The 25397-nt window shown below is 33.9% G+C and overlaps 1 protein-coding gene across 3 annotated transcripts in view; it reads right to left on the reverse strand.

The window, feature by feature from the left end:
* The window catches only part of RIMS2 (regulating synaptic membrane exocytosis 2), a 409264-nt gene that overhangs the window by 252262 nt on the left and 131605 nt on the right, over nt 1-25397 (reverse strand). For 2 of the 3 annotated variants that reach the window (XM_027770701.1, XM_027770700.1), the window contains exons 13-14: nt 17563-17719; nt 13837-13953 (exon numbers count right to left, since the gene is read on the reverse strand). In XM_027770701.1, the coding sequence (XP_027626502.1) occupies nt 13837-13953; nt 17563-17719 (274 nt within the window). Of the gene's footprint in view, nt 1-5954; nt 6021-13836; nt 13954-17562; nt 17720-25397 lie in introns of all 3 variants that reach the window. The other variant, XM_027770699.1, reaches the window with a different exon arrangement.

Genomic DNA, 25397 nt, shown 5'->3' on the forward strand with positions numbered 1-25397 from the left:
TCAGTAGTAGTGAATTTATACCTACACTCCTCTATGTAGCCTAGACTTTTTCTTCAAGCTTTATAATTATTTATTTTGCTCTTTGCTAAAGGTATACCCTTAAATCTAAGTAATTCTAAAGCTGAACTTGTCTCACATCTAATCACCTCTCCACCTCACCCCAGGCCCTTATTAAGGTATCAAATACATTCAGTTACTCAAGCTGTAAGAATGGGAATTTTTCTTGACTCCATGTTATCCCTCAATATTCAAATCACATTACTTGCCAAGTATTATTGATTTTTAAAAATTATTTATTTTATTATTATCTTTATTATTTTTAAGGTTTTCTATAGGGCATGTGTGTTCACCAGAGAGAGGGAGAAATTGAGAAAGAAAGCCACAAGATCTGAGACTTGAACCACAGCCAGCCATGTGGGAGTCCAGTACCTTAACTACCAGGCCACCCGCTTACACTAGTATTACTGATTTTAATTTATTAAATCTCTCATCCTCGGGGCTGGAAGGTGGTGTAGTAGTTAAAGGCATTCAACTGCCACATGGCGAATTATTAATCTCTTGTATAGTTCAAGTCCTGGACCTATAGGCTTTGTCCTCTCTCTCTCGTCAAAAATTGAAAAGTAATGATAATAAATAAATTATTCTTTAAAAAAAAAACTCTCATCTTTTCTCTATCCCTCCACATATGTCCTTTATACATGTTTTTCTTTTCCCCATCGTTTTCTTCTCAATCAACCATCCACACAGTCTCTTCTACATTAAATGAATTTGTAATAACCACCCCTATTAAAAACTCTTCAAAGTAACTTTAGCCCCTATAGTCTTAGATTTAAATTTCTTAATAGAGCCTGTGAGCCAACTTCTCCCTATTCTCCCTCCTTCTTACCTTTCCTACCCTCTAGTAACTGTGTTCCTATTCTCTGTTTCTATGAGAGCAATATTATAATTTTTCCACAAGAGTGGGAACATGTGAATTTTCTTTTTATGTGCCTGATTTATTTTGTTTAATGTAATGTCCTCCAGGCTTGTCCATGTTGCTTCAAATATCAGGATTTCATTCTTACTGGCTGAATAGTATTTTACTCTGTGTGTCCACCTGTACCATATATTCTTTATCCATTCATCGTGAATGGACACTTAGGTTAATTCCACATCTTAGCCATTGTAAATAGTGTTGCAGTAAATAGACGTCTAGATATCTCTGTGATATACTAATTTTGGTGAGTTTGGATATAGCGAAATTACTAGATCATATGCCAATTGCCAATTCTCTTTTCAGTGTTTTGAGGAGCCTCTATATTGTTTTTCATAATCATTTTACTAGTTTCCATTCCCACCAATGGAGTAAAAGAGTTTCTCTTCTTTTACCTTCTGTATTTTCACTATCGCTTGCTTTTGGTTTTTTGGGGGAGGGAGTTTTGTTTGTTTGTTTGTTTGGGGGTTTTTTTTGTCTCTTACATGGAAGCTAGTCTAAGCAGAGTGAGCTATCTCATTGTGGTTTTGACTTACAATTCCCTGGAAATTACTGATTTTAAGCATTTTATCCCCATACTTATTAACTATTTGTATGCCTTTTTTTGGGGGGGGGGGATCATCCAGTCAGATTATTTACCCATTTTTTAATTAGATTACTTTTTTATTTGTGGTCAAGTTCCTTGTATTTTTCTTAAGTTTTTGAGGGATTTTTGCTATAAGGTATGTGTGCATAATGGAGAGACAGAGACAGAAAGGGAGAAAACATCCCCTAGAGGGATGGTCATGCTACAATCCCTTCTCCTCCATTCTCCTCTCAGAACTTTGGACATACATGCATATGCACCTGGCATAACATGAGTTTTAAGCCACTGCATCCAGGACTTAAACTGTGATCGACTACACGGGGCCCAGCAATATAACCATTATGCCATCTGCTGGTCCCAATTCTGGTAATTAATCCCTTGTGTAGTTCATAAATATTTTCTTCCATTCTATAGGTTTTCCCTTTATTCTGGTGATTGTTTCCTATACCATTAAGAGAAAGCTTAGATTCTTCTGATGAACTGGTTTTAGATGAGGAATGCCATAGTCACTATATTCATTCCATTCAGAAAATTCCAGATAATATAGAGCCAAACTATGATCCACTCTGAGTTATTAACAAATATTCCCAGAAGGATAATTCCCAGATACGATTATATGCTAATTTGAAACTTGGGCCTGAAAACTGGACAATTACAAGATTCATGAGACTTCATTCATTCAATAAAAACATTTCTTTTACTTCCTCCCTTTTCTTCCCACTTCCCCCAACCCTCTTTTTTCTGAAAGAAGAAGAGAAAGGAAAATAGAGATAGACACTTTTGACAGGGTCTTGTGCTGTTGTAATCCTCCTGCCTTAGCCTCTCAATTAGCTAGAATTACAGGTGAACACAACAGCATCTGCCATGTTTGGGTTGACCTGGGAATTAAACCCAGGCCTCCCACATGGCCTCCAGTCTGCCAAGTGGTAGGACTATCTGTGGGTCACAGATAATTTTCCTTTTAAATGTTTAGTTATTTTGACTCAAGCAGGTAAGTTAGGTGGATTTTGGAAAATTTAGTTCAAAAGTCAATTGCATGAGAAAAACATTGATCTAGATTTGAGCTTTATTAAATAGGTAAAAGAAGAACAATGTAGCAAGGGAATTAAGGATATTTCTAAGAATGGGTTCAATCTATGGAAACATAAGTAGATAAAGAAAGGTGAAGACCAACAAGGAGAAGGTAAGTGGTCAAGACAGTAAAGATTTCTATGGAGATTTGTAAAAAATAAAGTAAAATTAGCTCAATGAAAGAATAAAAAAGAAACATATGCAGTTTAGACACCAAGTGTAGAACATCTGAATTAAGATTTTTAAAGATGGAATGATTTCAAGTGATGATAAAATTTAGAGTATGGCTATTCAATTGACTATCTAAAGCAGAAGTGAAAATAAAACTCATAATATTTGAGAAAGTTAAGGAAGTACATACATGCTGAATAGATCATTCAGGTGAATGCTGACATTACTGAGACTGATGATAGCAGATACTATAATGACAAGAACTAAAGCCAGATGCGAAAGTCATCAGTGAATAAATGGCATAAACAAGAAGTCAACAGATGATAGCTATAAGGACAGGTAGTGAGTGGTTCTGCTTAGTTGCATTATATGCAAACATTATATGAGTTAAATTAAAGGTAAAAAGCACAAAACACTATGGGAATAAATATGAGAATGGATAGATGATTTTCAACAGACATCAAAATGTCAGTTCAAGAATCTCATAGAGGATTAGGATGGAAGTGAGAGAGATACATAACTTAGAAGGTACGTAGAGCGAAAAACAAATGAACAGAAGTCATTTTTCAAAAGCAAACGAAGGGAAGGTTAAATTGAAAATCACTATCATGTTTATTTCTTCTGTGGATAGATTATAGGAATGCAAAATTCAAGGAGCATACAGAGAGGTGCAAGGTATGCAACCAGATGCTTTGGTTCTTGGTAGAGTAGTAGATTCGAGGATGTTCATTTTATTACTATGCTTCAAAACTTTTGTACATCTCTTGTATATATCGAAATGACAATGATGAAAGATACTTTTTAAAAACTTTTTTTTTTTTTTGCCCTACGATGCATGTGCTCACTGGAGAGGAGACAGAGAGAGGGAAGGTGAGAAATCATCCCCCCGGGGGATGGTCACGCCACAATCACTTTTCCATTCTTTTCTTGGGATTTTGGGAACACATACACACGTGCCCAGTGTGATTTTTCAAACCACTGGATCTGGGACTCAAACCGCAGTTAGCCATGTGAGACTCCAGCTACCTTAATCACCAGGTCACCTGCTAATCCAAGATGCTTTTAAAATAAGTAAGAAACTTCATTCTTAAAAAATCTATCCAAATTTTCTAAGAGTAGGTATAAACTAAACTTAGTTTAGGCCCTCATGAGTTTCTGATGTTCTGAACTAAGGCAAGTGGCTTAGTACTTGTGAAATAAATGTAACCTATACATGTCTTCCAGTATATTTTAAATAGTTTCTAGATTACTTATAATATCCAATACAAAGTAAATGCTATGTAAATAGTTGTTATGCTATAGCTGTGTTGTTAGAGACAAGAAAAAAATGACCAAAAGTCACTCTTCAAAAGCAAAGGAAGGTTAATAAGTTAAAATGATCTGCATATATTCGGCAGAGATGCAACCAATTTTTTTTCCAACTCTTCTCAATCTACAGTTGGCTGAATTTGTAATTGTTGAATCCAGAGGTACGGAGGGTTGGCTGTAACCTGAAGCAATCTACTTATTGCTAACTGAGACTAAACAAATAAAAAGTATTAATAAAAATAATGCGGTACATGATTTTAACTTAGGATGGGCAGAGTAAATAGAATTAACCTATAATCAGTAATTAAAGAACCACTTTTCACATTTTTTGTAAAGTAAATGTGTAATCATTACAATCAAAAAATAGTCGGAATGAAATGTACAGCAACAGTAAGAATAAAAGACAAAATAACAAAAAAGTAAGAATTTAGTATTAAAGCAAAATAACAGAAAAGAGAGTTAAAAAAAGAAAATTAAATATATCAATAACCACTATCTTATGATTTAACTATTGTAGAAGGTGCTAAGTTTCAATCACATTTATTGAAAGACATCAGACAACTTGAATTACTAGGAATTTGTTATCTCATGTTTCCTTCCACATTTACTCACATAAATGCAATCCTTAAGAATTTACCCACTAGTTTTCAGTTTTTTTTATAAACACTTTTATTATCACTTCCTAAGATAAATGGGGTCACATGTAATCCCAAATAACTGAGTCAGGGTGACCAAGTATTGCACACAATTTCTACTTTATACTAGTTAAACTTATGAACACTGTAATTCTTTTCTCTGCCTATAGGACCTCAAAATTTGTCACTGAACTGATTCAAATTCCTAAAGCTACATATAGCCTTGAGAACTTGAGACATTTTAGAGACCTTCTTTTCCTCCCTTTATAGTTAACCTCCTTTTCTGTTAAATGCCAGGTAATTTATATTTCTCTCCAATATTAATTTTTATTTATTTAGATATTAAAGCTGCACTTTCTATGGTTCACTGAAAATTCCCAGTTTGGGAAAAGTAATGGCGGTGGGTAAAAATCAGCAATGGTTTCTCCACAGACCCAGTATTTGCCGCAGACCCAAGATTATCTACTATACCCAAGGAGTAGACCACAGCTACTTTTGAGAAGGTAACTGCAAATAAATCAACTCGACCTAAGCATTTCAAGAACAGATTCTCCTACTCTGTAGCAGAGAGATAGAAAGAGGGTTGGAAAGACGTACAAATCAGGCTAGGCTGTCTAAATAGTTATGAACTTTATTGAGGAAAGTGAGCGAGCAATCAACAGCAGTTAATTTAAAAAAGATACGGTTATTCTATCCTTCTAAATAATAGAGGTAATATTACCTTCTACATAATTCCTAATGATTTTTCATTTTCTTTTTTGAGAGATTTTTGCTATAGGGTGCATGCACTAGCCAGAGAGACAGAGTGAGAGAAAGTGAGAAACCACCGCCCCCCAGGGGGATGGCCAAGCCACAGTCCCTTCTCCTTTATTCTCCTCTTGGGATTTTGGGCACACACGAACATGTGCCCATTGTGAATTTCAAGCCAAAGGTCCAGAAATCCAACCACAGTCACCCATGTGGGAGTACAACACTTTAACCACTATGCTACCTGCTGGTCCTAAATTTTCACCTCTTTAATGATCCCAGTTCACCTAAGGGCAGCTGTATTTTTGATATCTTACTACCATTAGTTTGTGTATGTTTTACTTCATTATTTTACTTTTCTATTTCCTTTACATATGTAAACAGAAATACAAGAGAATTATATCACATAGATAGACAAGTACATGCAATTCTACAAACAGACTCAGTTGTAAGAAAAATATACCTGCCATCCCTGTGATGATGCTCAATGGTCTGACTGTATCTGGAGCGAGGTAGAGTAAGAAAATGACTGAAAGCATGGCAGAAACAAGAATATAAATGAGACTCAGGAAAGAAGTAAAAAAAGGTATAGTTTAATTTTAAAAGTGAGATTTAAAAAGATAAGCAGATAGTAAGCAAAGCAAAAGAAAATTGTTACTGGATAGCCTGTCCCCCTTCCAATGTTCATTATAACATGGCAGTGCTAAAGATTAAAATATTGTAAATATTCTAAAATAAGATGCAACAAAAATATAACATTGAGATTTATAAAAAGCATATTTCAAAATAAAATTATAGATTATTACTAAAATATGTTCAGCATTACCCAGGATATGTTATACAATAGAAATGCTTTTCCATTTTTTAGGAGGAAAGGTGAAATGAGAAAAATAGTAAAGTAACCAAAAAGTTTAAGAAGGCAATAACAAGAGATATTTTCTAATACCTATAATACTTCAGAAATTTACTATGGCAACTCGTTCTCCTTCAACTATTAGTAATCAAAAGTAAGTACCAGGGGTTTTCAAAGTTTCATTTAATAAAGAACAATCTGATTCAAAGTATTTTTATTTACTAGTTATATTCATGAGATGTACTGATCCATTCTTCCATTCAGTAGGTTTATGACAGACTTATTACATGCTATTGGCTCTGCTACATTTCATGCCTCATGACTGCCATAAGCAATCAAAGCAGCATGCTGAGCCATTACTTGCCTGTAGTTTATTCTCTCCTCCCATTGCACTAATTTAAATTTTTCTACTTTCTGGAAACCTTTCATGCCAAAACACTTCATCTTGGTAGATGATCGTTATTTTTCAGTAAACAATGGAAACAAACCTTGAACCCCCTCAGTGTCTAAAATCCTATCTCTAAATATGGCTTACATAATGTTTATGTCTTCATTTGTCCTTGTCTTCTACACCAAAAGAAGAAATAACCTCTGTTGTAATTCTGCTTCCAGCATGGCCTTGCTTCATTCATTATTCTCTCCTGCCATTCTTTCATTAACTTCACTTAACTCTAAAAATAAAACCTTTGCTAACATTGCCTTCCTCTCAAGTCACTACACCTTGCTCGCTTTCTTGTAATCAGTAATCTTAAAAGACATAACTATAATTATCACTACTTCTTCACTTTCTGTTCGTGCTTTAAGCTTTCTCTAATTTGACTTTTGCCTCCAACATTCTCTTGAAGCTGTCCTATGAGTGTTAGCCGTGAAATCTCAAATAATCCTTTAGTTACCTCTTGATCTTTATTACAGTACATTTATCTGTGGTATTAAACATTGATTTTCCAGCCTCTATTCCCTAACACCGTCTCCATTTTTGATTTCGGAAACACTATTCTTTCTGGCTATTAAGCCAGTATTTATTTAACACTTCACTATGAACTAAGTACTACACTAAAAGCTTTGTCTACATTATCTCATTTACTTCTCATAACAACTCTTCTACTTAGGTTCTGGTATTCCCACATTCCCACAGAAAAGAACAGGCTGAGTGCTTGCTCATAGCCCTAGACTAAAGTAGCAGGACTAGGTTTCAAACTAAGGGGCATTTTAAATTCACAATTCGGGCTCTTACTATTTGTACATATGGCCTGGTCTCCCTCCTATCTGACTTTTATCCATTTCATTTACTTCATTTCCTTTCTCTACGCTCCCTAGAGGCAGTGGTTTTCCAAGGTTCTTTCATGTGGTTCAACTTTTTTTTTTTTTCTGAGTAATATTATTTGTTTTTAAAGTGTAGACTATCATTTTACTTTAGCCTGGATTTTTCTTTGGGTTGCATGGCACATTTCCAGCTGCTTCTCTGGGCCATCTGCAAGGTGCTTTAATATAATATAAACACTCAGAAAAACCAAGGTTAATGGCGAGGCTTGAATGATAGATATATGTTGCCCATTAGAACATGTGATGTTGCACATGTGAAATGAAAGGGTTCAAGCAGTTTTATTTTAAAAAACTGAAGCAGAATACCACTTATTTTTAAATAAAATTTTGTGAAGAATCAATATATACGAGGAATCCAATAAAACCTGAGTGACTCCAGTGAGAGGTCTAGATCTCTACCCATCGGCCTCGCCTCATCCTTAACACCGCAATCCCTGGGGTACCTCTTCAGAATTCAGGACTCTGTCATCTCTAAAGTCCCTTCTAATTTCTTTAATCCTTCTTTGGAACTTAATATTCTACTTCAGCAATTCCTCTTCTTATAATCCCAGCTTAAATTAGATAATTAATACATTTATTTAATAAACCAAGCTTTAAAAGGGTTGGAATTTAACTCCTCCATTCCCTTCCTTTGTAAATTCAATTAATTTAAAAATCCTGCTAAATCTGAGTCATATTTCTCCTCTTCTTTTCTTTTCTTCTGCCATACCTTAAACCAAGGTTATCAGGTCTACTGAAATAACGTGCTCTTAGTTTTCCCTGTCTCAGACTCCAGCTCTTTCCTGACACAATCCATTTCTCACCCTGTCTATGGAAATACATTTGCAAATTATGCTTTACTCCAAATTCTCAAATGGCTCCTGGTAATCAAAAAATATTACTTAAAAATTCTAAACTGCTTTCAGTCTTCATCTCCTGTCATTTCCTATCCATTATCTATAATAACAGACTACCTACAATGTTCTCTATATATTATGTGCTTTTCTCAATCTAAGATTTTATTGATGCTCATCACTCAACTGATGATGCCCATCATCTACCACCTGTCTTCATTCCTTTGCTTTTCAAAATCTTAATCTTTGAAGGCCAAATTCTCTTTGAAGTCTTTTCCAATAGACCCAAGCCAGTCATATTCTCTCCAATCTGTTCCAATAACATCCTGCTTCTGGCTCACAGTTTTCTACATTTCATAATTAATTGACGTATGGTAATTTGTCTATCTAGACCAGAATAATATCCTTTTTTGAATCTTTCTGCACACTGGCGCACCCACTCAATAAATATATTTTGGATTTAACCAAAAGTTAAAAGCAAAATCACGTCATTTTCATGATGAATCTTCTCTCCAAAAAAAGTAGTGGTTTATATAAATAGAGAAACATTTTAGAAATATAAACAAAATATTACAAGCCTATATGGAATAAGAAAATAGGGAAGCATCATAAAAAGCATTCCTGACTTTATAAAGAATAAAAATTGTACTTAACAGTTAGGAAGTAAACTGCTTTAAAAGAAATAGATTTTCTCCAAAAATCACTTTAAGAGTGACATAAAATGTATAAACTTCAAAGCTTGCTAAAATTTATAAATTCAAAGAAGATGCATATAGACCATTTTTAATATTTTCCTTGACAAATATAATTAATTTTGTCACTATAAAGCCAAAGAAAACATTAAGTCAGAATCATCTTCACTAAGTATGAATGTCCTTGTTTTAGTTCTCTTTTCCATGTCTAATCATTTTAGTTCTTAACCTCATTTGGTCATGACATGCCTCTCCCACCTTGATATTCTGTGAAAACTATGAAAACACACTTCTGAACATTACACAAAATTTGCCATTCTCCTTTAATAAGCCTTTTAAAATTCACCAGAGGTCCATAGGTGTATATCGGATTCTTTGGTGCATCCACTTCATATAATTCAAAAATATTTTAGGTCTCTTTATTGAATCATGTTTACTTTTCTCCCAAAATTAATGTACATTATAAAATTAAAGTAATAAATATTCATTATCTCTTGCATATACATAATGAGTAAAACAAATAAAGCAAATTATATTAGAAATTGTATTTAGTCCTATTTGTTTGAAATAAAATTCTAAGTAGAACAAAGATTCAGTAAAAAGAAGAAAAAAAAGAATAAAAGAAATTCTAGATTCTAAGATAAAAATAATTCTATCCAAAGAACTTAACTAAATTACTAATCCATTTTCTAGACACACTTTGATTCTTAAGTAATATAAACTTTTTTTAGAGAGATTTTTGTTATAGTTAGTGTGCACTCTTCAGAGAGACAGAGAGATAGAAAGCGAAAAATCACCCCCCAAGAGGGGATGGGTTTGCCCGTAATCCCTTCTCCACTCTCCTCTTGAGATTTTGGGCACGTGTGCACATGCGCCTGGTGAATGTTCTAAGCTGCCAGGTCTGGTACTTGAACTAAGGTTGACTATGTGAGAGTCCAACAACATAACCATTATGCCATCTGCTGGTCCTAATATAAGCTTTTAAAGAAACCACAAAATTATTTTTACAATAAATTACCTTACACTATATTACATTTACCATTAATGCTGTCTTTTTGGAATCACCAAATGCACAAAAAAGACCACAAAGGATGAAATAATATATCCCATCCCTAACTAAACCTGTAGTATTTGAAAACTGCGTCCAACAACCCCATCTAAATGTTAAACTTTCTGCTTTGTGTCTTTAATATTGTTAATATTCTGCTTACTTTATAGTTCTTACAATATACTCAGGATGATTTAACTATCTCAAAATATGTTTTTGAAATGTAATAAATAAAGTTTTATATTATTTTCTAAAGCAAATCCTCCTTTTTAATTTACTTTCTCTATAACTTTAAACTTTCAGAAATGTATTTCCTTCATAACTGATAACTGAAAGAATCAAAGAGACTGTTCTTTTTTGAAGAAATAGTTATGGGTAAGTGTCACATCTCATCTCCTGGTAGCTGGCTGCATAAGAAATAGAGAAAAGTCTAAATGTGTGAGATATTCCAGTAGCCCATATAACAGGGCATTTTCCTTTTTAGAATATAAATTTAAGTGAATAAACAGGAGAAAAAAGTTTATAAAATAATTCATTTTCTGCCATTCTAATCTTTTTTTTCTTATAATACTAAGTCTACTCCATGAAATAAATGTATCCAATATATTTTGGCCTCTGGGATAAACATAAAAATACATACTTCAGGGTATTCCTGACATGTTATAAAGTACTGTCTAATACTTGATCCCTGTTCTAATAGTATATTAACCCATGAAAAAAAAAGTCATTGAAATTATTTCTAATACAAAAGCAACATGGTCTACCCCAGGAAAATTATGTTCTTAGTTGTAGTTAGTTACCAGGATTTACCAGAGAACCAATGATACCAAAAGAGAGAATGGAAGATATATCATTTATAATACTAATATCCCCATGTCCAAGTTTCTGATTTACTTGTAAAGAATCTATTTAATATTGAAAACAGAGTAGGATTTTGACTAATGAAAGCAGAGTAAGATTTTCTGAGAAACAACGATCCAGTAAGGCTCAGATGCTGTTGCAGAGCAGTAACTCCAGCATCTTGCAGTGCTGATTTGGATCTCAGGTCTTCCTAAAAAAATACAGGGCACATAAATGGATGCCCAGAATCCTGAGGAAGTGGGGGGCTGAGGAAAGGGAACATCTATACAACCCTATGAAATTGGTACTAATGCTCAATGTTATAGAAAACAAAAACAAAGCATGCATCAAAGAGGTTTATTTTTCCTAAGACATACAGTTAACAAGGGGGTACAATCATTCAAACTCAAAGCCACTTGGTTCCAAATCCCATGAAAAGGCATATGTTAATAAAATGCTACTGTAATCCAGTGCATCAACTATTACAGACAAGAAAGGTTAATGCACCTTTCAAAACACCTAAGTTATACTTAATTATCTCAAAGGGAATCTCACTTGAGCTTTTCATACTGACTGACTCTATAAAATGCTTTTCATGAAAATTCACTGTAAAAGTTCTAAAGTATTCTTACCTTCTAAATAAAATAGTACCACAAAATTACAATGCTTCACATGCATTTTATTATTGAATATATTTTAGAATATGAGGTTAAAGGAAATTAGGAATCCATGGTTTACTAATGAGACTGATTCACAGAGAGATAATATTGCACTTTCTGATTTCTCATGTTAATTAGTAATGATTACATAATCAAAAACAGTATTAGAAATGGTTTTGTATTCTTATTTAAGTGAAATGTTATTTCACTTATTTAAAAAAGGGATTTAAGGCAGCTCACAATTAAGAGAATTTGTGACATGGCAATCTATGGCACTCTCAAAGAGGAATGAAATAACATGGATGAATTTTCCTAAAACTTGTGGAGGTAATTATTTGAACACTTTCCTTAAGATTCATAAAATTTTAAGTAAAACATAATGACATTTTAATTATAGATATAAACTGGGATAGATATGAAAATACACACTGCAGGATATTTCTGACATATTAATTAACTAATAGGACTATACTAGCTAATACTAAGGATTAATCATCTAGGCTTTAGTAGCAAATTTTTGCCTTAAAATACTGATAAAATATTATGCATTTGATATAATAGCAATCACTTTTGTTTGTCAATATAATTCTAGAGGCTAATTTTCACTATGTTCTTTTCTGCACAATTTAGGTCATATTTACTTATCTTCAGATAAAATATTATTTTTCATTAAAGAAAACTATGTAAACTTGAAGGACATTTAGTCATTTCAGACTTTTCTTTTTCATTATTTTCATTAACAAATCTTCAGTGAACAGAGTTTATGACTTGCTATGTAAAGAATATCCAGAAATGATCGAGCTCATTAAAATTCAATTAGATAGCTAACATACCTACTAATTCTTAATCATGCCAACACAGTTATTCTTGTTTCACTATTATTGTACTTGATAAGGATTACTTTTTGTAGGTATCATGTCTATAATTACCTCTAAAGACAGGCATCACTATGAAAAAGTTACCAAATTAAAAAGAAATAAAATACTACATCAACTTTTACTTGACACCAATTCTGACATTAACTTAATAACATCCTAATTTCTTATGGATCTCAGACATAAAAGCCAACTCTTGTTTTTCACTGTTGAAAACTAAGATATACCCTATGTCTTCTATTTCAAAAGTGTGCTAAGACAAAATGAAATTGTAAGCATTTTCTAAATCACAATCTCTGATTTAGAAAATAACAACATAAATACTGACAGCAATTTCTCACGTCAGCTTTAAAAGCCTCTAAGTGTTCTTCCCAAGACTAGAATACATAAAAAGGGATTTCTGAGTTTCCTCATAATTTTATCATTCTCTGACTAGTAAATTCAGCCTTCTTACCTAATCGTATCTCAAACTCATTTCCTGGTTTGGGGAAGCTATCATAGCATTCAACACATGTATGACCAAAGCATGAAGTCATTCCATTTCCTTAACTTAAAATATTAGTAATCTGTATAAGCATTGTAACATACCATGTTACTTCCAACTTTGTCACATTTAATGGAGCAAATTCAGAGAATTCTTCCAAATACAGCAATCAACAAGCATGATTCTTTTTAAGATGCTTAAAAGATTTACTGAAAGCCATGAGGAAAAACCTCTTCATGAATCATGATAAAAAGTTTCCTAAACAAACCAGATTCTGTCTCAATACTTCGATATATAAAAAGTCACGCTGATTTCTCTGATAAAAGTAAAAGACTTAAACATCCATTGTCTCAGGAAAGTATTTTTACATGTAATATTTTATTAGGACAATGTAAAATAAAACATCTTGTTTTCGTAAAGGTTATCATAATAGTGTCTGCAATATCACTAATTTAACTGGTAGGATTTAACAAATGACCAAACTGCAAGAGCAAGATGATTTTATTTTTCCTTATCAAAGAAAAGGCTGCTAGTTTTTATCTCTCTCTCTCTCTCTCTCTCTCGCTCTCTCGCTCTCTCTCTCTTTTTAACAAAGTAGCAGTCACAAGAAAGAATGTAGGCATTGTAAAGAAAAAACATGGTTTTAGAAACTAAGGCAAAAGAAGAGATGAAGAACATTCTTTGTAATTCCTTTCCAAAGGCAGGGATCACAAGGTCTCATAGTATTTAATCATTTACCTGTCTCTATCTGGAGAATAATGGTCATCCATGACACGATGTCTATCCATTCGGCTAATCGTATTATAATGTCCAGTAGCAGTGCGTGTCCCTCGAAATCCCTGATCCACATTCCGACTGAAATAGCAAGATCCGTTGAATGTCTTAGTAAGTCATAATCATATACTATTTTAAGAAATGCGATTTATTAATAATAATAGTAGAAAAAAATAAAACTCCTTTTAATAATCAGCCCAAATATGTTGTTTGAACTATTCGCACCTGTGGTTAATATAAACTTCAGGTAGAGGCTGACAGTTAAGTAAGGAGATTGCTGCTATACCAAAGAAGCAAGGCCAAAAGAGCCCAAAAAAGCTAATATTAATGGCAATAATATAAATAGTAGCAAAGCCATTAATGGAGGATCAGCAGTTGGTATAATGGCTATGTCACTGGACTCCCATGTAGTCAACCATGGTTCAACCCAGTGGCTTAAACTCACACCGGGTGTGTTTGTGTGCCCAAGATCCTGAGAGGAGAATGGTCAGGAGAAGGGATTGCGACTTGGCCATTCCCCCCCGCCCCCCAAGGGGTGATTTCTTGTTTTCTATCTCTCTGTCTCTCTCTGCATTTCTGGCGAGCGCACACGCCCTATAGCAAAAACCTCTCCAAAAATAAAATTTTTTTAAAAAATGCTATTAATGGATGCCTCCAAGATAAGTGTCTAGCAGTGGTCCTCAATGAGATATACGACAAAGGAGAAGTAGATTAGTGTAGAGAAAATGAGTTCAGTGCTAGACATGTTTATTTATGTGGTCTGTAGGAATGGACATAGAGATGCCTCTTACGTATTCAGACATGAGTTCAGAGCTCAGAAGACCAACTCTAAATCTGCCACCTCTTACCATCTCCCTTGGAAGTACCCTAGTCTCAACTATCATCTTCCTGCATATGCTGCCACAACTGCCTAAGTATTCTATTGCTTCCACTCTTACCCCAATCACCATAACACACAGTAGCATTTTAAAACATAATTAAGATCACGGCATGTCATATTATAGGATGAAAAGTAGGAATTCAGTTTTTAATTTTATTCTACATAAGCTAATTTTCTTATTCTTTCCAACCCATTCTTTCCATATTAATTTGTAGTACCACCTTTACCATCATATATCAAGTGTGCATATAAATATAGATATTATATTTCTATTGCATTATCTATTCTATTGAATATATTTTATCATTATTCCTCATATTGATGAGGAAAATTTGCCACCAGGTAACAGTAATTAAAAATAGGACGTAACTTGAGAAGTATATTACTTCATACTATCTTTTATAATAACCTAATAAACTTAAGTAAAGTGTTTCCCTGAGTTCTGTGAGTTTTTTAACTTGACCTAGCAATTACTGAGCCTAAGGAGAATTATGAAACTCCAATTTACAGGTGGTCATTCATAAGGATGAGTCATTGCCAGTCTGAAATGGGGAGCCTTTTCCCGGTCCAGAGCTCTGAACCTGTGAAATCTGATACCAAGTAGATACCTTCAAAATCAAATAGACTAATAGAACACAGAAGTGGTACCTGCTAAAAACCTGTGTGGCGTGAGTGGAAACCAACATCTGGCCACAGACATTTTCTATGTTGTGGAATATGTAGAAAGAAAAAAAAAATGTTTTTTTTTTTTCTCTTACACATGCATTCTTTTTTTTTTTTAATGGTAAAGGGCTTAATTTATTAAAGTTACAAACTGAAAGCTAGTTATCTTTTAAACTTAAAATTTTAGACTTAAAATCTTATCCTATTAAAGTCTACCATGCTTACTATTATTTTAAAGGCTAGTTCATCTATTTTATTAATTCATAAACAATTACGTATCTTCTGGTTTGTTGAAACAGTTAGTCAGACAACATTTGCCACAATGTCTGTCAAAATGGCTGGCCATAAAAACTCCAGCACCACATTCATCTGAAGGGCACTCCCAAAGAAGGAGACTAATTTTGTGTTTTGGACAATCAGCTTAACCTTCTTTCTCTTATGCTTATTCTTCTTGAGAGTGGCATAAAACTTCTTTCTTTTCTTAGCACCCCCGTGAAGTCGCAACACAAGATGAAGCGTGGACTCCTTTTGGATGTTATAGTCAGAGTATACTCATCTTTAACTGATTGCCAGCAAAAATCAGTCTTTGCTGATCAGGAGGAATTCCTTCCTTATCCTGGATTTTGGCTTTTACACTTTCCATTGTATCTGACAGTTCAACCTCGAGGGTAATGGTCTTCCCTGTAAGGGTTTTATGAAAATCTGCATCTTGGTGGCAGTTCCACCGCTGATGGCAGATTGGAAAGGAAGAGCCTGCCAAGCTTACTTTTCAGAATTTTTCTTTTTAAGAGAAATTTATTTGTTATAGGGAGCATGTGCTTGCCAGAGAGACAGAGATATAGAAACAAAAAGTGAGAAGTTGTCCCCCAGGGGGAATGGCCACATCGCAACCCCTTCTCCTCTATTCTCCTCTCGGGATTTTGGGTCCCACTTTTCGGAAAATTTGTAATAATAATAGTTCCTTTTACAAACTTAGATAAAACAATATCTTCAAACGTTTAAACTACATTTACAAATTTAATATATTAAATTTTCTTCTTCATTTCTGCAATTATGTAAATAAACCCTCCTTTACGCTTAATATTTTTATAAATTAAATAAGAAAAAATTATAGATATAATAAATTAAAAGTTCTCAGTCTAGGGACCAGATGTGCAATGATTATGTCAAGGGACTCCCACATGGTCAACTATGGTCTGAGTCCTAGAAATGACAGCTTAAAACTCACATCAGGCACATGTGTGTGCATGCCCAAAATCCCAAGAGGAAATGAAGAGAGGGATTACAGAGTGGCCATGCCCCGGAGCGTGGGGTGGGGGGGGTGATTTCTTGTGCATGCGCTCACCGGGGAGACAGACAGAGACAGAGAGACAGAGAGCAAGAAATCACACCCAGGGGGGATGGCCACAGTACAATCTGTTTTCTTTTATTCTCCTCTCAGGATTTTGGGTATGCATGCACATACAACCAGCTTGAGTTCTAATCCACTGGGTCTGGGACTCAAACAATGCTCAAGTACATGATGATCCAGCAACATAACTATTACGCCACCCACTAGTCCTACTAATTTTAAAGGTTTTTTTCTTTTTCTTTTTCTCCCCCCCATAGGGCATGTGCAGTCACCAGAGAGAGAGTGAGAGAGATGGTGAGGGAGAAAGTAAGAAATCACCCCCAAGGAGGATGGTGGTGCCACAATCCTATCTCCATTTATCTCCTGAGATTTGGGGCATACAGACATATACACCTGGTGTGAGTTTCAGTCAGACAGGTCAAGGATTCGAATCATGGTTGGCCGTGTGGAAGTCCAGCACCTTGACCACCATGCCACCTCTCTAATTTTAAAGACCAGAGGTTTATGTTTTTCTTATTTTTTAATTCTAACTAGATCTATACAATATTTATATGTGATTGAAATCTGGTTGTAAATTATTTTGAAGTCTTACAATAAAATCATATATACCTCATGCAAACTTACAAAGTCAGTCATATTTCGTTTTACTTTCTTCACATAGATTATTGAATATCATCTTGTTTTTCCTTAAATAACTTGTCTATTAGAATTCATTATCTTTAGAGATTACTAATAGAATTTAATGTAGATAGGCATCTAGTACCATCCTGCAACTAAAATGTGTACTCCAGCTCACCTTTGTGGAGGAGGGGCACTGGGTGACCATGATCGAGTCCGTCCTATAACATCTACTCGATGAGGAGACCCTGATGGTGAACAGTGATTTGATGACATTACTTGTTCTGGCACTGACAATGTTGAACTCTGAAGATCTCTTCCATTATGTCGATAATCTAAAAGCAAAAAAGATGAATAAATATTAAACTTACATATACACTAAGCCCCTTGCATATTTTGTACTTTATTCAAAAACATAAAAGGTTGGTGAAGTGGAAAGACTTTGAGTATACTAAACTGCAAAGAATAAAGCATAATATTAAGACAAAATGATATTTTATGACCATGAAAGGTATAAAGGAAGGATGGTGAAATTATCAGACTGGGAATTTAAAATCACTATGGTTACTATGGTAAGAACTTTAACAGATAAAATAGACAGTATGGAAGAATAGACTGGTAATATGAACAGAGATATAAAAATTCTAAGAACAAAAAATAAAATGCTAGAGATGAAAAAACCTGTAACATAAGTGAAGAATGCCTTTGGTGAACTTAGTAGACTGGACATTGCTGAGGAAAGAATCTCTCAGCTTGAGGAAGTATCAATAGAAAATTGAAAAACTAAAAAGCAAAGAAAACATAGACTATAGAAAAACAAACAAAAAACACAACAGAAAACCCAAAGACTATGGTAACAATTACAAAAAGTATAACATATACGTAATGGAAATACCAGAAGGAGGAAAAAAAAACTAGGGACAAAAGAAACATTTGAAACAATAATTACTGAAAATGTCATTAAATTATTGTTAGACACTAAACCACAGACCCAGTAAGGAAATATCAGTGAGGACAAAGTTTTAAAACAAAGAACAAACAAAAAACCCTAAACTTAGGGATGTAATTTTCAAACTATAGATAGTTAAAGATAAAGGAAAAAATCCTGAAAGAAGACAGAGTTTAAAAAAATATCACTTTACTGACAGTGTAATAAGTATTACATCCGACTTCTCAAAAACCATGCCAGCAGGAAAAAAGTAAAAGAATATACTTAATGTGTTGAGAAGAAAAATGTCAACAACCTCTACTTCTACATTCTGAAATATATGAAAAAAAAGTGAAAGAGAAATAAAAATTTTCACAGATAAACAGGAATTTCATTGCCAGTAGAACTGCCTTGCAAGAAATTTAAAAGTTCTTTAGAGATAAGGGAAATGATACAGACAATGATCTTAGAGCTACAAAAAGAAAGTATTGAAAAAGAAATAAAGATACAAAAAATTTGTTTCTTATTTATAATTGATCTAACAGATAACAGTTTAATCACAATACTAATAGCAACAATGAATTCAGCTGCATATATTTATGTATTTATGTGTATATATGATTATGTATGCTTATATATAAGTGAAATTAATAATAATAATGTAAGGGATTGAAAGAGGAATTGAGATTATTTTGTTATTATAAGGTACTCACTATTTGGGAAGTATTATTTGAAAGTGAACTTACATGAATTGTAAATTAATATTTTCAAGTTCTAGGGTTCTTTTCCAAAAAAAAATGAATAAAAGAAAAAAATATATAATATATATGCTAAGGAGAAAAAAGCAGAATCATATGAAATGTTCTATTAAAACCATAAAAGGTAGAAAAAGACTAGAAGAAAGGAATGAAGAACAAGGGTAACAAATAGGATATAGCATAATATCCAACTATATAAACGATTACTTTGCCAACTGTATAAATTGTCACTTTGAATAACAATGATCTAGATAAACTAATTAAAAGAGATTATCAGAATTTATCAATAAGCAAGATCTAAATATATGGTGTACACAAGAGAGCCACTTTAAACATAAACGCTCATGGTAAATAAATGAAGAAAATATAACAAGGTAACATTAATCAAAAGAAAACAAGAGTACCTCCATTACTTTCAGACGAAGCAGACTTCAAAGCAAGTAAAGTTATCAGGGGTAAAAAAAGTATTCCATGATGATAAAGGGGTCAATCTCCAAGAGCCATAATAATCCATAATGTGTATAAGAAATCATCAAAGTAAGTCAGGCAAAAACTAACGGATTACATGGGAAAAGAGATGAATCCTCTATTGTACTTGGAGACTAAAAATCAAGCCTCTATCAGAAATGAAATGATCCAGTAGGCAGAAAATCAGTAAGAACAGACTTGAACTAAAAAATGCCATCAATCAACTAGATATAATCACATCTATAAACTACTTCATCAACAACGCATTCTTCTCAAGCTCCCATTCACCCAGAAAGACCACATTTTAGGCCATAAAATACACTGTAGCAAATTGACAAGATCAGAAATGATACAATGATGCTTTGAGATAATAAATGAATTAAATTGTAATCTGTAACAAAAAGATAACTAGGAAATCCCCAAGTATGTGGAGATGAAAGAATACACTTTTTTGTTTGTTTGTTCAGCCTAAAATATTTTTATAAATTCTTCTGAACTTTTTTTAAAGATTTTTACCGTAAGGCATGTGCTCACTGGCGAGAAGCAGAGAGAGAGAGAGAGAGCGAGAGAGAGGGAGAGAGAGAGAAAGTAAAAAATCACCCCTCCAGAGGTGATAGCCATGCCACAATCCCTTCTCCTCCATCCTCTTTTTGGGATTTTTGGGCACACATGCACATGCACCTGGCATGATTTTCAAGCTATTGGGTCCAGAACTCAGACTGTGGTCAGCCTAGTGGGAGTCCAGTGCTGCAACCATTATGCCACCTGCTGACTCCCAAGTAATACACTTCTAAATAAGAGATAAGTCACATGGATCAAGAAAGAAAATTCAAGAGAAATTTAAGAATACTTTCAAATAAATGAAAACACACAACTTATTAAAACTTCTAAGATGTACCAAAAGCACTACTTATAGGGAAATTTGCAGTACTGAATGTATAAATCAGAAAAAAAGAAAATCTAAAATTAATCATCTCAGTTTCTACCTTATAATAGTAGAAAAAAGTAAATTATATTCAAACAGGGCAGTTAGAAATGTAAAAGTCAGAACAGAAATCAATGAAATTACAAACAGGAAATATCACAAGAAAAGCAACAAATAAAAAGTTGGATCTTTAAAAATATCAATAGATTTGATAAGTATCTACTCTGGCTAATTAAGAACAAAACAGAGAAGACATAAATTACTGGTATTTGCAAAAAAACACATCAGAAATAGCACTGTTATCTTTAATATACATGGAACTCTCAAAACTCAGCAATAAGAAAACAGACAAGCCAATCAAAAAACGGGCCAAAGACCTTAACAACTATCTCAAAGAAAATACACAGATGGCCAAAAAAAAGCACGTGTGAAGACACTCAACCTCATATGTCATCAGAGAATAACATATCACAACAACAACATATTAGAATAGCTAAAATCTAGAACACTGATAACACCGAACACTAACACAGATGTGGAGTAACAGGAACTCTCATTTAATAGGAACTCATTCACTGATGGTGGGAAGGCAAAATGGTATAAATAGTTTGATGCTTGTTTTACAAAGCTAAATATACTTTACCTATACTATCCAGAAAACAAAGGAATTTAAAGTGTATGTTCACACAAAAACCTGTTCATGGATGTTTACAGAAGCTTTATTTCATAATTGTCAAAACTTGGAAGTAACCGAGATGTCCTTCAGTTGGTAAATTAATAAATGAACTGATACAAATGAACAATGGGATATTACTCAGTGCTAAAAAAAAGGAGCTATCAAAGTATGAAAAGATATGGAGGAACCCTAACTGCATGTTATTAAGTAAAAGAAGTCTGTCTTAAAGGATACATACTGTATGATTCCAACTATATGACTTCTGGAAAAGACAAAATTAGGGAAAGAAAAAAAAACAGATCAATGGCTGCCAAAGTCTGAGAGGAGGAAGTTATAAATACGTGGAGCACAGAGGATTTTTTAGGGCAGCAAACATACTCTGTATCGTATTATGATATCACCTGGATACATGTCATTTGTCTAAAACCATAGAATACTCAACACCAAGGTTGAATCCTAATGTAAAATAAGGATTTGGGGTGAAAATAGCACATCAATGGAGCCAGCAGCTGGTGCGGTGGTTAAGGTGCTGGACTTCCACATGGCCACCTGTGGATCAAGTCCCACAACTGGTGGCTTGAAAATCACGTTGGGCTCATGTGTGTGCATACCTAAAATCTCAAGAGGAAAATTGAGGAGAAAGGACTGTGGCATAGCCATCCCCTCGGGGTGATTTCTCTCTCTCTCTATCCCTCATGAGCACACTTGCACTATGGTACAAACCTTAAAATAATAATAATTGTCAATGTAGTTTCATCAGTTGTAACAAATGTACCACTCTGATGTGGAATATTGACAACAGGGAGGCAATAGGAGTGTGGGGGAAAGGAGAAATATGAAAAATTTGTGTACCATCTTCTTAGTTTTGCTGTGAGCCTAAAATATCTCTAAAATATTAACTCTTAAGAAAAGAATGCATGGAAAATATTACTTTTGGCACAGTGAATTTTCAAGACACTTGTCTAGCAAACTTGGAAAATTGAATAAATCAGCAGAGATAGTTCCTTTTGGAGAAAGGTTCATCCCACAGATGCACAGATTTAAAAGGTTTATGAATTATTATAACTGATACTCTGGATTTGAAAGATACACAATCTGTAATTGGAAACAAATCTTTATACATAGGCTACAAATTGTCCATGGAATTACTGGCCAATTGACGTGTTTGGAATGTTAGTTAAGGGTATGCAACTTGTGCATATATATATGAGCAACTCTCATTTGAGAAACCTTAGAAAACAATTTCTCAGAAAACATACTATTTGCTTGATCTATAAAGTTTTTAAATTATTTGATAAGCTATTGATTCAAGCATTTGTTTTCTAGATAAATTAGTTTTAATAATGAAGATTTAGGGGCTGGCTGGTAGCATGGTGGTTAAGGGCACTGGACTCCCACATGGCCGACCATGGTTTGAGTCCTAGGCCTGGTGGTTTGCTTTCTCACTTTCCTCTCTCTCTCTCCCTCTTTCTGTCTCTCATTTTGTCACTCTATGGTTAAATTTAAATAAATAAATAAATAAATAAATACAATTAAATAACACTTTAAATAAATAAATGAAGGTTTAAAATAAAAAAGGTTATAAATAAAAGAAGATATAAGAAAAATGTGTAACAGAATTAATATATGTTTAAGTCTTAGCTATCATAGTTCTCCTATATATGTAAATTCTATGTCATTTACTAAAGTGATGGGCCAAGAAAAAAACTATATATACCATAATTTCAGAAACTAAAATACCGTAATCCTGATTTTGATGATCATTGAAAGATCTGGAGATCACAGAATTCAAGAAATAATAAATACTTTTTTTTTTTTTTTAGTTTTCTATAGAGTTATAGGGCACATGTACTCTCAGGAGAACTACAGAGAGAAAGAGAAAGAGAGAGAGACAGAGAGAGAGAAAGTGAGGAAGGTCAATCTTTTCTCTCCTCCATTCTTCTTCCAGGATTTTTTAGCATGCACGTACACCCAATGTAATTTTCAAACCATTGGGTCCAGGACTCAAACCGTGAAGTCAGCCATGTGAAATCCAGCTGCCTTAACCTCCACGCTGCCTATTAGCACACTTAATACATCATTAAAATGCGGTATATAGTTGAAAAAATCTGTGTGACAGAATAACATTGTATTTGAAAAACAACAAAACATAGAACATTACATAGCAGTCTTCAATGGATTATTAAATGATTCACCAGATAGTCTATGATAGAAAAAAAATAGCAATAACAATGTATAGAAGGAAAGAATATTTTTTATGATGTTGAAATGTAATGAACACAGGGTAAGCACTCTGAATTTGCTAGGTTTTCTAAATACTACTCTGCAATACTAAAATACTATTATAGAATCTACAGATTATTTTCAAAAGATACAATTCCTTTGAATGAGTAAAAAAATAAATAATTATGTTAAGTAAATAGTTTTGTCTTCCTGAAAATAAAAAATGAAAAAATCAAATACAGAAAATAAAATAATTAATGCCAAAAATGGCATAAAGTTAAAGGGTTTTACTGGCCTGAAGGGAAATATTTAAAGAAAATCTGCTGTACCTAGATACTTAGAAAATGGAAGGGGAGGGACCAGCAGTTAGCGTTAATGGCTATGTCCCTGGACTCCCACGTAGTCGACTGCAGTTTGCGTCCGGGATCTGGTGGCTTAAAACTCACGCTGGGTGCGTGTGCGTGCGTGCCCAAGATCCCAAGAGGAGTACGGAGGAGAAGGGATTGCAGCATGGTCATCCCCCCTGGGGGGTGATTTCTCGCTTTCTATCTCTCTGTCTCTCTCTGTCCGTCTGGCGAGCGCACACGCCCTATAGCGAAAACCTCTCCAAAAAAAAGAAGAAGAAAATGGAAGGGGAACAGTCAGCTAACAAGTGAACGGACTATAAACAGAAAAGCAATTGCAATTATCTCCAAGAAAGAGGTCATGGGAAATAAGGCTTATTAATTGTTGATGATGACATTACAGTATTCTCAACTGGATCGGTCTGAGAAGTATTTGATGATGGGCAAAGTATTTTTACAAGCAAAATGAGAAATAATGATTGACTGTTTTAAAAAATAATTAGAATAATAATAATAATGATTGGGGAAAACACAGAAAAGATATTGAATGTTGAAGCGGGGAGATTAATGTCCCTGTACTGACTGACACGCATGGCATTCCCTTTTGAAAAAGCAATGTAATACACTGTAAAGTTACATGTAATCCAATGTAATATAAAGAAGATTATGATGATAATAAAAAATAAAATTAAAAAAAATCATTCTGTCCAGGTTTCTTTATAAATTATGAAACAAAAAATATCTTTATAATTTCAGTAAATGCATATGTTAGTCACACTTAATACTCAGAAAAGAAGGCAGAAAAATAGTCATTGAATTTTTTAAAGTAATACACCAATGGGACCAGACAGGTCATGGTGGTTAAGGCAGCTGGATCCCCTGGCAATGCCAGTCCTGAACCTTCCTTGAGAAACACACTGGCTGGGTGTGAATGTTTGCACAAAATCCCAAGAGAATGGAGGAGAAGGGATCGTAGTGTGGTCATCCCTCAGAGAGGTGATTTCTCACTTTCCCCTCTCTCTCCCTCTCTTCCTCTCTGTCTCTCTTTAGCAAGTGCACATGCCCTATAGCAAACTAAAAAAAAAAAAAAGAAAGAAAGAAAAATTAATACACTGATATCGGTATGGTAATTAACCCATATTCTTTTCTCTTCCCCCCCCCCCAAAAAGGACTCCAACAGTGGTCGACTACATGGGAGTCCAGCGACCTAACCATTATGTCACCTGCTGGCAATTAACCCACATTCTAATAAAACTTGCTTAAAATCAACTGCAGTGTCTGACATAGGTCATATTTTGTTCATAGTAATATTAGTTACAGTTATGAATTTTTTAGGTTTAACTTCAAAAACTGGTTAATTTTTTAATATTAAGGGTCTTAGGTATAATCATTTTAGTGAGACTTCATTTTAATATTTATTTAACTAAAATAGTCGATCATTAGATAAAGGTCTAGTGATTAGATAAGGTAATATTTTAAACTATACTATAATCTCAAAATGTAGCTGTATATAAAAATGATAAAATAAAATTTTTAAGTTCCATTCAAGAGACCAGCAGGTGGTGTGGTGGTTAAGGTGATAGACTTCCAAATGGCCCACTACAGTCTGACTTTCAGATCCGGGGGCTTAAAAATCATGTTAGGCGCATGTGCGTGCATGCCCCAAATCCCAAGAAATGAATGAAGGAGAA

The sequence above is a fragment of the Tupaia chinensis genome, unplaced genomic scaffold, assembly GCF_000334495.1.
Source record: "Tupaia chinensis unplaced genomic scaffold, TupChi_1.0 Scaffold000154_1, whole genome shotgun sequence".
NCBI classification, from domain to species: domain Eukaryota; kingdom Metazoa; phylum Chordata; class Mammalia; order Scandentia; family Tupaiidae; genus Tupaia; species Tupaia belangeri.